Source organism: Artemia franciscana, chromosome 19, assembly GCF_032884065.1.
Source record: "Artemia franciscana chromosome 19, ASM3288406v1, whole genome shotgun sequence".
NCBI classification, from domain to species: Eukaryota; Metazoa; Arthropoda; class Branchiopoda; order Anostraca; family Artemiidae; genus Artemia; species Artemia franciscana.
Window position 1 is genome coordinate 21814875 of NC_088881.1, and position 14266 is coordinate 21829140.

General features: G+C 34.4%; 1 protein-coding gene across 3 annotated transcripts in view; it reads left to right on the forward strand.

Annotated features, from left to right (window-relative positions):
* LOC136039413 (uncharacterized) overlaps positions 1–14266 on the forward strand; it is a 104256-nt gene that overhangs the window by 89236 nt on the left and 754 nt on the right. For all 3 annotated transcript variants that reach the window (XM_065723137.1, XM_065723138.1, XM_065723139.1), the window contains 2 exons: positions 7112–7193; positions 11585–11738. In XM_065723137.1, the coding sequence (XP_065579209.1) occupies positions 7112–7193; positions 11585–11738 (236 nt within the window). The remainder of the gene's footprint in view (positions 1–7111; positions 7194–11584; positions 11739–14266) is intronic.

Genomic DNA, 14266 nt, shown 5'->3' on the forward strand with positions numbered 1-14266 from the left:
GGTATTAGTGGTCTTCCTATTTTTGGGTACAAAACTTTCACCATATTTCATGGATGATGCAGCTCTATAAATAATATTTGGTGTTAGAGGATCACTCTTGGCCAAATTGTGGTAACGAAAATTGATTCTGATTCTGGTGTCAGATTCTGTATCGTCCTCTCCAAACTCAAAGAAAATTTATGGTTTCTTTTAATTTCCGGTTTCACGAAGCAGAAGAAGTCTAGGTTTTTCGAGGTGACTTCGGAGAAAATTTAAAAGGGTGGTGTATGATCACGGCAAAAATTCAAAGCTTGCGTGATAAAATGTTCCAAAAGATGGCGGTATTTTCACAGCTTAGTTTAAAAAACACCTGATTTTTATAAGAAACAAGAAATTTGTCTTTCAGAAGCAGGCTGTGGCGAAAGCTGAAAAAATTAAACTTTAATTGCATGCGATAATTTTCGGAAGAAGGTAGTATTTCTGTAGATCATAAAAAAACACCATATCTTTGAATAGCAAGTGGACTACTATAAAAATATTGTAGCTCAGTAAAAAATCGCATTGCACATGTTCTGTATTTGAAGAAAACCAAAGATCAATGATAAAAATCATCTACGCAGTTAATACACCACTCCACCAAATTATGAATTTCTAAAAACCACCGCTTCCATATATCGTGGAATTTCTAACGAGGTATTTTTTCATTGTATTTTCTGGTGAATTGGGTGACTGCATTTAAGGAAGCTATAGAGGAAAGGGTGAGTCTACAAACATCTATGTGGGGAATTTAAAGTTAAAAATAAATGTTCTTTATATATACTGGGAAAATGCCATATTTCTCGAATATTATGAAATTTTGCACTCGATGTGTGTTTTCAGTCTCCCAAAAAGGTAGCTTCTGTCCTCGCTTGTGGACGCCCTTGCTTATTGGAAAAGAATGTTGATGGACATATTTTTTTTTTATCCCATTTGGAAGTATTGATGTATCCCATCATACATCCCAGTATTCATGATGTATTGCGCCTTGTTTTGCTGTTATTTCATAAATAGCTATGAATTAATTGTTTAGACACGACAGAACTTTACTTGGATTAAGATTGGCTTATTAATTTTTACGCATGAATGTGATCATGTCACAATGTTGTTGTCCAAACTCCTTTATCTGCCTTTTTATCAGTACAGCCTGATTTAATTTCTGGTCCTTGTGCGATAAATATCAGCAGGTAATTCTGGGTACGTTAAAGGTAATCCCAGCATACCTGTTGATATCAGTTGCATTTTGGGCATAGTGTCAGCTATATTCTCAGTCTAAGCCTGGCTTGAGGTTTGTCATTTATTTTTAGTTACGCTTCTTTGCTTTTATGTTGCTTTTTTGTACATTAGCATACGCTCAGTGTCCCACAAGATGTCGGTTGAATAATATTGTTGAATTTTTGCGAAGTTTGAAAGAAATATTCATTATTTTATGTAGGCTCACCAGACGCGTACTCTGGTGGTGTCGCGAGGGGAGGGGGTCAACGTCCTCCGAAAATGTCAACACTTTAATTTTCTCTGCCCCCCTATCCCCTCCTAAACTTAAGTTTTAAGCACATGCCCGAGTTCTACTGTCTATTTGTACATTGTCTAAAGGGGGCAAGGCACCATTTTCTGGTAAAGGTGTCCAATACCTAAATTATGGTGTCCCATTAGGCCCTATTTTTAAACGTTTTTCAGATTTAGAAATTCCCTCCTACCGATATTTAACATCTAAGTAAACAAAATTCTATCCCTCACAGTATACTGTTTTAACATATCTTACGCTGTGTTCGTAGAAATAGCCACTATAGTCACAAGATGATTGCAAATCAATGTTTAATAATCCAATAAATTATAATCAATATTAGTTGGTTTAAGTGCGTTTGTGTAGCTTTTGGAGCTCCTTTTTTATTTTACTTAGTTCATTTTTTTCTGTTTTCACCATGCACATAATTTGGGTGGAGGAGGGGCTTCTCAGTGAAATCTCAAAATTTCTGTTATTTCTTCTACAATTACTTATATTTAGATATTTCCTTGCTCTTTTCTAAGTTTGATGTTGAGTCCGTCCCTCCGCTCTGAAGGAAAATCCTGACTAGTTCCTGCATCCAACTCACAAAGAAAAAACGAGCTTTTACAGTTTTTCCACAATTTCCTAAAATTTCTGTGTTTATTACCTGTCATAAGTCTTTTCAAAACAAACCATTATGTCAAAACCCTTCAAGTATTCACAGTTTAAGGAGACAGTCAAAGACTCATCAGAGTTAAGAAAAATCTTTATTCCCCACGAATGTTTGTCTCAAATTCTCCGTGCTGCCGTTCGCTGATTAAAATGATGAAACTTCTTTTCAGACTATTCTAAAATTCTGTTGCAAGCTTATGGTCGGGGTATCGTATGACGCAAATAATCCGTGTGTGAAGTAATATTGTTTATTGATTAAAATGCTGAAATTTATCTATCATATTGTTTTTAATATCCCATTACAATCTTCCAGAAGAAACATACCCTTTTGCAGCTAATCAGAGATTTTTGAATAATAATAATAATAAGGGTTTTCCTTTCGAACTGACAAAGGAACACATCAACCAATGGAAGTCAGGCTTGTTAAGATTGTATACCGTTTCTAATCAAAGGGATTTTTACACTTACTATCAACCAAAAAAAAAAAGACTAGAATAAATAATATTAAATAAAGTAAATAAAAATTACGACATAAAAAATTATATGGCCCAATATTTTTCGCAGCCGGATATGAAACATCAATTATCAACCAATCTTCTGGATTTAAATCGGTTCCCTAATTTAAACCCTCATAATACCAAATATATTTTAACGGCTACTATTCAGAAGAATTTTTAAAATAAAAGGCTATTCCTTTTTGTCTTGGTTGCAGGGCTTTATTTTTAGCCGTTAAAATATAACCCTTGTTTCGTAAATGGGCCACTTAGAAAATAAATTGATATCAAACTATTGACATTGTTTTTAAATTTCAGAATATAGTTTAGAAAGAAATTTGGTAAAAAGTCGCTGTAGTATTTTGGCTCAGTTGCATTCTATTGTTGCGTGTCTTAAAAATATAACTCGGATTTTTAAGTGTTTCTCATTCAGTGTCACGTTCTCGTTGCTTTGGCTTGGTGTTAGTACATTGAGAGATTCAGCTAATATCACACAAGTTTTGTGCACCGTTTCAGTTATTAGTTACCATTTGCTATATCACTTTCTAAAGGTTCTTTTTGCGCTTTATTCCTTTTAAGTGAATCGTTAACTTTCAGGTATTGTATCTTCAGTTTAAACCGTTTTGTATATAGTACAATTAGGACAATACACAAGTTTTTAAGCTATTCTAAGTACTGATCATTTTGCAGCTAAGCGCCACCATGTGAACTAATTTCTAAGATTTTTTTATCACCATCATCACTTCCTGCTTAACTATTATTATTTAATCCAAGTGTGATAAATTTTAATTGTGAAATTTTATAAATTGATTTCCTTTAATGAATTTAAATTTTCTTATTTATTTTAATTCTCAATAAAATAAGTTTTTATCATTTTTTTTGCGGTTGCAGATGATGGCGATGAAATGAGAGGAAGGGGGTTAATTCAAGTTAATATGCCAGCATTGTTCACATCATATGGGTAGATTAGAGTCTTTCCAGGCTAATACATGCGAAATGAATTTGCATATTAGTTTTAATTTACGTGGTTGAGGCTGTTACGGACTACGGCAAATGCAAATCCCGGCGCTCTCATTTCTAGGAAGGAAATTTGGTGTTTGAATGGGAGTCTAGCATAAATTCCTGGGACTTGAGATAGGTAATTTTATCCCCTAACCCACTCATTCGGTGACTCGCTGTTTAGGGGTTGTAATTACTTAATTTCTATGTGTCATTTACTAGAAAAAACTTGCCTCGTTCCATATTTGATCACCTGTACTCAGAGAAATCATTTAGGGAAATAGCAAGGGACCAAAATTAAGACTTCAAAAAAATTTTGCCTACGCTACTATTTTCCAAAAGAATGTTGTCGAGACAATCTAATATGTGAATTCTCCTCCATACAGATTCGGTGCATACAAATTTGATTAACCCGTGTTGTAACATTCAAAAATAGCAATGACATAAGTGTTACTCGCGCACCCTGAACATTCAGGTTGACAGTTGGTATAATTAGCTATAATCACCCCTATATAGGGTCAGTAAGTTAAGCTAAGTTGTAAGTACTTTACAAAATGGGTTCGAGACACCCTGGAAGTAACATTAGATAATTGCATCAATTGTGCCGCAAAAGTATCTTTCTCAAGTATTTCTTTTGACTTCAGGGCATTACTTCGGAAGTATTGACGTTTGAAAAATAAATCATTTTTTAATTCAAATCTCTAGAAAAATTCAGTTATGTGACGCTGTATCAAGGTTTAATTTAAGTTAGCGCATGGAAACTTGTGTATTGAACTTGTTTGTATTTTATGTGGAAATTGAAGTTATATAAGGCCTTCTAAGGAAAACAATTGTTTAAATTGTCAGGTCAGATAATTAATTGCCAAGGCACCATATTTGTATGGGGTTACCAATTTGAGCTTCGGACACAGTGTGCCTATGATTATGGGTTCAAGTCCTTTTGATTTTTTATTGTTCCCTTTGCAAGTCTTCATATTTGTTATGTAATTCGTTGCACAAAACTTACCCACTTGGAGGTTAATCTCATTAGGTCAGCCAAAGCTGTGGTATTTATCTCTGGCGATTTAACGAGATTGGCTGAAAATATGGTGTGATCATCGCCAATAAAATTTTTTAACTCTTATCAGCGGAATTTCTCTGATAACATGTGTAAATATCGGTAAGCTTTACTAGAACGCTTTGCCTTGGTTACCTAATCTATGTAGTCCGCTTGTAATTATTGCAATGTAGACATTACGGCCTGCAAACAGTTTTCAGTTGATGATGTATGATGGTGTGAACCAGTCTTCAGCAGTATGCGCATGCTGTTCTCTCCCAGTGAGTATTACATCAGGTACTGGTTTATTAGCGATGTACCGGACTTGCTGTAAGACTCCCAGGGCGTGAGCAACCCTCCTTCTAAGTGCATGGTATCCTACAACTCTAAGGTACCCCTTTTTCTTATTTTCTTTGGCAAATTTAAGGGATCTGTGTTTCGCATGATTCGTTGCAAGAGCTGATTTGTGCTTCTTACTTTATGACTTTCATAAAGGTTACATACAGAGGTTATATTACAAAGGAACGAGGTTGCGGCTGAATTCTTCCCTCGGGAGGGTTTGAAGTCCCTTCCCTTACTAGATTTGTTTTCTTTTGAAAAACACATGATAGTGTTCAAGGTTTCATCTTTTTGGGTGTGAAAATATACTTTATAAATTTTCAGGACCCGTCTATCTAAACAAAAATTATATAGTCCCCCCTCATCGGGAGAATGAATTATGAGCCTATGCTAATTATCACACACTGCGCTAGAGAAAATAAGGGAAATTCCTAAAAATTACTCTGGAATTTTTTTTTCTAAAGAGTGGTTTGTGTTCACATTTGTGACATTCTTCGGGGGAGCCAATGTCAATGGGGAAAATGTCTATTTGTTTCTGTTGTGGTCTGGTTCAGTTAACTTTTCTATTAGTATTGTTTCTATTTCACACTACCATAATACAATAAATTCAGTTTGTTTTAAGTTTTAATGTTGTTCCTTCTTTTCAGTTGAAAAAAACTAGTAGTGTTTTAAATTTTATTCTCTTATCAGGGAGCAATGTACAAAAAAGACAAAAACCTGGAAAAAAAAATTTAATATGCTTTTTACCATCAACTTTTTTTTTTGTTGGGTATTGCTAGTAGTTGTTTACCCTTTTTTTTCAGACTTTCCTTTTCAGAATGATTGTACAGTAAGCCTTGGTTTGCGAAATAGAAACTCAACCAATTTTGCTTTACCTTAGACCCAATGTTTAGTCTATCAAACAGTTCGTGGTAACGAACTGTAGTAAGGCTCAATAGTAACCAAAACTCTAAAAAACGGAATTAAAAAATTGAGGGGGCAACTAGGCCTCCTCCCCCACTCCTTTTTTCTCAAAATCATTCGATCAAAACTATGAGAAAGCCATTTAGCCAAAAAAAAAAAAAAAATGCAAATTTCGTTTTAATTATTCATCTACGGAGAGCCAAAATGAAAAAATGCATTAAATCAAAAACGTTCAGAAATTAAATAAAAAACAAGTTTTTTTAACTGAAAGTAAGAAGCGACATTAAAACTTAAAACGAACAGAGATTACTTCGTATATGAAAGGGGCTGCTCCCTCCTCAACGCCCCGCTCTTTACGCTAAAGTTTTTTACTGTTTTAAAAAATAGAGTTGAGATAAAGTGTCAAACTTTAGCGTTAAGAGCGGGGCATTGAGGGGGGAGCAGCCCCTTTCATATACGAAGTATTCTCTGTTCGTTTTAAGTTTTAATGTCGCTCCTTACTTTCATTTTAAAAAAACTTGTTTTTTATTTAATTTTTTACTAAGGTTCACTGCTGTCGTATTTACATGAGTTTTCTCTTCTTTGAACTTAATGATTTCACGTTTGACCAGGACTCTCCCTCGACTAGTTTCAGGTGTTTCTAGGTTACACAAGTTCTTAGCAATGCGATGTTTTCCCAAATCTTGGTTGACTTGAGTTTCTTTCGAGAATTAAATCTACTTAAAACGTCTTAGTATGCATTAACTTTTCTGTCTATATTATAAACAATGGAACAAATTTACAATGTTTTAGTGAAAACTCATGTAATGTGGAACGTCCTAGAAAAAATACTGATTAATGGGAAGCCTGAATTTGATTAGTAATCTTATTGATTAGTGATTAAGAATCCTCGGATATTAAATTCTTTTATTTTATAACATCAGACAGTGGAATAAGAAAAATAAAGAAAAGAAAAAAGCCGAAAAGTATAAAAAGTACAAAAAAAGAAACAAAAAACAGGTTCCAAATCAATTGACGAACCATTCAAATATATTGGACGCCATAGGGTTACCTCTTTTATACCTTTATATGTGCAATAAGTTATTCAGTTCTTATAAAATAAACTAAAGTATGTACTTCTATGTCCCAATTTTTACATTTTAATGTCTCTATTTCCTTTTTTTTCAGTTGACAGAAATGAAAAACAAAAAAATGAGTTGAAAGCAGAACTAAGCAAGTTAAAAGAATCAGCAGCAAATTTTGTTGACAGGTTAGTCCATTCTTCTTTTATAAATATTTGAAGGAGCGATTTCGTAGAGAACCATGCCAAGTTTTTTAAATATTATTGTTTTTTGAGTCTTTTTGAAGCTAATCCGACTAAATTCTCTTTCTACATCCTTTTTAGGTTTAATGTCAAAGTTCTTGATTTACTATTATATAGCTTAATGTAATCACATCGATAGACTCTAAAAATATAAACAAAAAAAAAGATAGAAAACATCATTTTTAGGGGGTTATCAAATTCATTCTAGAATTCACTTAAACAGCGTTGACATGGATTTCTAGCGAGATCTCCATGTATCGACACGTATCTGGCCAGGTATATATTTCAAGAACATGGGATTTGAAAACCTGCATAACGAGAAACTACTGTGCCTAACCAGACATCCCTGTTTAGGTATAGACTTCGAGCTGGACATGCGTGTTAATACTGCTCTAAGAAAATTTCTATTTTCTAGTCCTTGCTAGGATAACAACAATTCTGGAAATTTTGTCCGCCGCATTTTTGTTGCATTAAAATTAAAACCAACAAAGAATCCTTTTTATGTTTCTACTATTAATTTATCTGGATTTGGTCAAATTTGTTTCTGAAAGGATCATTTTGATTTATTTGAAAAAAAATGGATTTAGGACTTTGCTTCGTGGTCGTTACGTGTGAAAGTTGCACTTGTCAATTTCAGTTATTTTTTTTAAAATAAGTTACCAAGCAATGATTGCAAGACAAACAGTATCAAACTGGGTAAATTCAATCTTATAAATCCATTGCTAAAGAATCGACAATTTAACGCTATTGAGTCACTATTTTTCAAGGCCTTAGTGAATTTTGTGTTAATTAATACATAAAGTGGGATATTTCAGCGGTTGTTGGAGTACCGTAAAAACACGGGATTTCCTAATTTAATAATGGCGAACCAAATCTACTTCGTTTTGTCGTTGTATTTTAAATTCACCGAAAAATTTTCAAACTTCTATAGAGGTTGAGTGCTTACACTATTGTTATTATTATTATTATTAATTTATTACCCGTCAAAAACGGAAAAGACGGAGTATATAAAAGAAAAAGAAAGAAAAGCACAAAAATTTAAATACACTTCCACTACAAATATTATAAAATAACACTAGTCCAGGGGTAGCTGGCTCTTAAAACATTGTTACTGAATTTGGAGATTCTTCTCTCTGTGGCCATGGAAGGGTTGGTGACCTTATATTTCCTGGAGATGTCGCCATTGCTGTGCCACAAAGGGAGATGCAGGAGAAACTTAGCATATCTGTAAAATGCGCTGCAAATGGCTTTCTTTTCGGTAGCTGTGAATATTTTCCAGAAGGGAACCATAGCAAGCAGATGGGAGGTAGTAAAAGCATTGTATAGCCGGGCAAGGAGAGGACGGTTGAAACAATACTTATTGGCAACAAGTAATCCGTAAGACGCTCGTAGACGGGAACAGAGCTGGTTTGTCATTGCTGAGCGTGTGTCCTTCAGTGTAGAAGAAATAGGAAGGCCAAGATACGTAAGGGACTCACAAGGCTTAATCAGAGTGTCGCCAATTTTAACGGAGAGGTTAATTGAAAGCTAATTTTTTGAACCGTTGAAGAAAAGAAGTTCTGTTTTAGATTCGTTGAAGGAAAGTCCGATCTGCTTGTATGCCGCTGCAAGTGAGTCGTAATTTTGTTGAAATAAAGATATCGAACGAGAAACATGAAGAATGTCATCAGCAAAGTTCAGCAGCGAAAGATTAATCCCACGGAAAAAGCACGACGGCTTTATTACTTGCTGTGCTTCGATAATACCGTTATTAAACAGTGATGGAGAAGTTTTGCCACCTTTACGTACGCCTTTCTTGACACTCAGCATTTCTTTAGAAGGAAAAGTGCCCGACGGAGAGGGGATCAGGATAACAGCCGAGAGCTTTTTGCACATACTGTAAACAGGGGAAAGGATGCAAGAGGAAACACCTCGCTGAAGGGCTTTGAGCAGGATATGGCCATGGATGCCAGAATCGAAGGCTTTACTAACATCAAATGCTGCAAAGACGAGAAGATCACCATTTTTATCTGCATCAATAAGAAGATTTGCAAGAACGCTGTGAACGTGTTCCTGTCCTGAGTGCTTTTTGAACCCGAACTGGTCGTCCGGAGTAGTGCATCGAAGTGCAATTTCATCAAAAATAAGGGATTCAAATAGCTTACAAAAAGTAGTTGAAACAGTGATCGGACGATATGAAGCGCACTGGTCAGCTGGTTTACCTTTTCTGAGAATAGGATGTACCAATGCAACACCAAAGCTGTCTGGAACGATGCCAGTAACGAAAATCATTTGAAATAGCAGAGAAAGGTGCTCTAGGAGAAGATTGCTGGCAAAGCTTCAATGGGTACCAGATATACCATCGATGCCCTTAGATTTCTTTTTTTTTAACTTGTCAATTTTTGAACGCATCAAGGACGGAGTGAAATATTAAAGTACAATATATATAAAGTACATTGCTAAGTTCTTTAAAATATTAATAAATGTAAGTAATATTGCCTACTTAATCAATATTTAACAAGTTTTAATTGCGTTTTTCTTTTTCTATATATATATATATATATATATATATATATATATATATATATATATATATTCATAAATTCGGTTTATAAAAATTTGAATAAAACGTCTAGCATATCTTCTTCTTCTTCCCTGGTTGCTCATGCTCTTGCAAGATCTTTATTTACGTTCAGCTTAAACACCGCAACTTTCGCCTTGCAAAAAAATTGTCAAGAAACTATTAAAAATGAAGAACAAATAAAAATGAAGAAATTATTGTCTGTTGCATAAATAAGGAAAATAAACATAGACAAAGAAACTGATTGTTGTATGGATGAAAAGAACAACAGTAATAGTAATGTCACTTTATTGAAATATATGTTTTTATCGATTATAATCAATCTGTTCCGAAATTAATAAGACGATACAAATTGTCCTCAATATATCTTCCTCCATTTAAGCTAGAAGTGAATAGCAACAGAGAAAACTACAATTATGACCCAATAATAATGTAAGAAGTCTCCCAAGAACGTAAATTTGGGCATAAACGAATAAAAGAAAAACACGACAAAATTGGAAAATGTATTACTTTGGTGCGGTTTGACTATGCTGGTGAAAATTGTAGTTTTCTTTTTAATTCTGATTTCAGTTGCCTTCAAATAATCAATAAGTTAATGTATTGAGGTCCAACATTTTTCTAGCGGTACATCTTCTTTTTGTATTTTTTCTCTGTTTTCCAGGGAAGGGCTGGATCTGAAGGGGATTTGTGAGATGTCTTGTTTCAATAAAAAATTACTGTAAATGTAAATTTTTCATTGAAGCCAATAATAAGTTCTATATTTGCTACTTTCGCATCATAGACACTATAACCTTCCTTTAATCTGTAGATTCAACAGATATGCCCCCACCCCCCAAAAGAGAATTACTGCATACTATCTCTTAGATCAATTCATTGCTGTTCTTACAATCTCACAACATTTTTCATTTTGACTTTTATTCTAAACAAGATCTAATTTTAATTGCTGACTTGAATTTCACGTTTCAATTTAGGTTCGTGTTGACTAATAGCTCGTAAAATAAAATTATTTCCTTGCACGCAGAATATATATGCTGACACACTTCGTCGCTATTTTAATCAAACATGGTATTTCCGAGAAAGAATAATTACGGTATTACCCTGAATTGGGATTTGATTTGTAGCATTTATGGCATTTCAAATAAAATTTGTTGTAATTAATTATCCAATTTTTCTTTTGCAAGTATAACATTTGAGTTACTGATAAAATTAAAATTTATGCAAGAATGCATTTTTTCGTTTCTTTTTTTATGCAATGTCTTTGAAAAGAAACGGCATTATGTTTAATGTGCCTTACTTAGTTTTGGTTTTTATGTTTATGGGTATTTGGGGGGAAGTACAATAACGCAGCTTTTTAGGTGTATCTATGTCATGTTGAGGTGGCGGGCTCTAAATTTAAAACACGTTTTGCCCTATCGAAATTTATGTGTTTTCAAATACTAGAGGAAATTAGCTAGCCTCTTTAAAAGAATGGAGCTTTACAAGGCAAAACATCAGTTAACTATTCATTAAAAAAAAAAAAAAAAAAAAAAAAAAAAATCAAAACCTGTACGTAGTCGAATTTGAGCGAGTAGAGTGGAAATTGTCCTCTTTCAAGGGGTAATTCCGAAGTTTCGTAAAACGTCAATAAATATATTGTATTGAGAATCAAAAAGGAAAAAGAAATAAATTTTATTTTATTTTAATCAATCCTTGTAAAACTTTCAGCCAAAAGTGTTTTAATTCGTGGCAACTGTGATTCTGGCTTCTCCTATCTTCCTCAGTTCTTCTCTCCTTACAGATATTTAGTTGCCAATCTGATTTGTGGCTATGTCTCCGCACCTAGTAGCGATAAACAGCGAGTTTTAAGCCTCATCTCAAACGTCTTGAATTTCAATTCTGAAGAAAAGAGGAAATGTGGAATGATTGAACAGCTACCGGTCGGTGATTCAAAGGTATCTTGGTTTTTTTTCCTGTCTGAGCATGTCTAGTCATTTTTGTCATTTTCTTTTCGAACTTCCGAGGGAGTGCCGACTTTCAGAAATCGCTTATACTATATTGCGCCTTCCAAGTAGGACAGCAAGATTTGTGGAACTGTGCCAAGCGTTTCGGGTACTATGCCAAGCGTGGCGGAATTTAAATACACACACGGTGCATCGAGATATTCACCGGTTTGTGGAAAGTGGATGATCCCTCAAAAACTTCCTAATAATTCCTGGTTGTTCCTCCAAGTGGCTGTGACAAAATGTCATGTTACTTCAAAATAGATGGAGGACACTCTAGGGTAGCTTTTACATATTTTGGATTATTTCAAAAAGAGTATTGGGTAACTACAGAACAGAAAAAAAAAATTTATTAGAAAGTGATTGTTAAAATTTGATGGAAAAAATTGATAGCAAAAAAAACATATTAAAAATATTATGACGCCAACTGTTTCATGCCCAAGGATTAAACCATCTTTCGGAGTGGAAAAATCCTATTCAAAAAGTACTTACCTAACCTCTCTAAATCAAAATGATATGTGTAGGTTTTCTTCGTTAGATACATACATTAATAATAAGACGGTAGAAATTATAAAACTCAATCGGATTAATTGTTTTTATACCTGTGGCTGCACAGTCGATTGACGCTTAGCTTAGCAGTACAGGGTCAAGAATCGATCTCTGCTGCCACAAAATTGGGCAATAGGGGCAATTAGGCAGTAGCTTGCTACTTGTCCCTGTAAAAAAAGACCCAGGGAGTGAAACGTCGATTCGACACCCTGTGTGCCAGCAATGGTGCACATATTCATGTAAGCAAAGAAAAAAAGGAATTGTACTTATTTCTTAAAGGTGTTAGACAAGAAAAACAATAAAGAAAATTGTGAGTGTTTTAATTTTCTCTCGACAATCGTCATTATCTTAACAATATCAAAGCAATCGTCATTATTTTATTAGCCCATGAAAAGAAAAGAAACCTAAAATAAATTGTAAGCAATTGGATCCTGAAATAGGGTCAATTGAGAGGTGAATCAGGGAAGGGTCTGTTTCTCCTAGATTTTCCTGTAGATTTCAAAAGATACCTTGGGAGCATTTTGATTTGAAAATGCTATTTTTCGGTGCCTCATTGAAAAAACCGAAAAAGGTGACGAATATGCCTCCTCCTAGATTTTGAAAAATATGTTTTACGCAGCCTCAACATTTTTGTGAGCTGACGCCACAGGGAGCCTGATTTTCTTAATTATAGAGGCAGGTTTGCGGTTAGTGGGAACCAGTGGCAGTGAAGATGGAAAGGTATTTGCAGATAATTGGCACTTAACCGGAACTGTTTTCGTTGCTATTAGAATTTTAAAATTATAGTACAGTTTTGTTACGCCATCTATTTTAAACGTTTATTTGGATTGACATACTATTTGTTTCTTAGCCATGAATAAAAGAATATATTGATGCAGTAATTACCATATCTTCCTTCGTAATTTTGCTGCAAAATCCCAAAAGGCAGGTAAATTATGCCAAAAAAATATAGGAAATAAGGGAGATATCTGAACTGTGAAGGATTCCTCCTCTTTCTGTACCAGCCTGGTTAAAGACCTTTAAATTAACTAATTTACTAAGATGAGTTTTAGGGTTTAAATCCGTAAACAGACAGAAGCAGTAATTTGAATTTATTAAAGTACTTCTATTATCATTCACGAAAAAATTGTGGTAAATTAATTAGGACGTAGAAATGTCTGATTTAATTTATGTCTGACGCCTAAGGACAAGGCTTCATGCTCAACAATTTTCGGCTACGTAGTACTTTTTTTTTAAGTTGCCATGACTTCATTAACAAACTGCATTTGAGCACGTTCTTTAGTCCTAAGCATGTTTTCAGTCCTGACGCATGAGCAAATACAAAAAACCTCCCCACTTTTCCTATATAACGATTTGTTAATTGAAATTGAAACCAGTTGTTAGTCATCTCGAATTTTCTCAGTTGCTTGTTCCATGGATGTGAGTCTTTAAACACCTTAGTTTTAACTTTCCTCTTATATTATATTTGTCATTTGAAAAGCTGCTTGAAAAGCATTTGAAGAGTACACTAGGAATAGGGATAAGCACTGATGGTGGCAAAGAAAAAAAAACTACCGGGAACATCCGTGGAGATTTTCGCGGAGAGGGAGCATGGGCGCCCATAAGCTGAGCATTAGGGGGGGCTTACCTGGTCTAATCGGCACTTTCAATGTTGTATAACCGAAATCTCAAAAGAAAAATATAGAAATATAAAGCAGTGTTATTTAGCCAAGGGGGGCTGCCCCGCCGCACCCCCCCCCCCCCCTATGGGTGCCCATGGGGGGACTTTGGTAAAAAGGTCTGGAGAGAGAAAATAATTTTTTGAAATAACTGTGATAGTTTTCCCAAATTTTAGCAAATGTTGTACTTTTGTTCATTTTTAGCTTTTTGGGTAAAGCTCAAGCCTCCAGATTATCCCGAATGAAGGCTAATCTACAAAATATTTCAAAAGT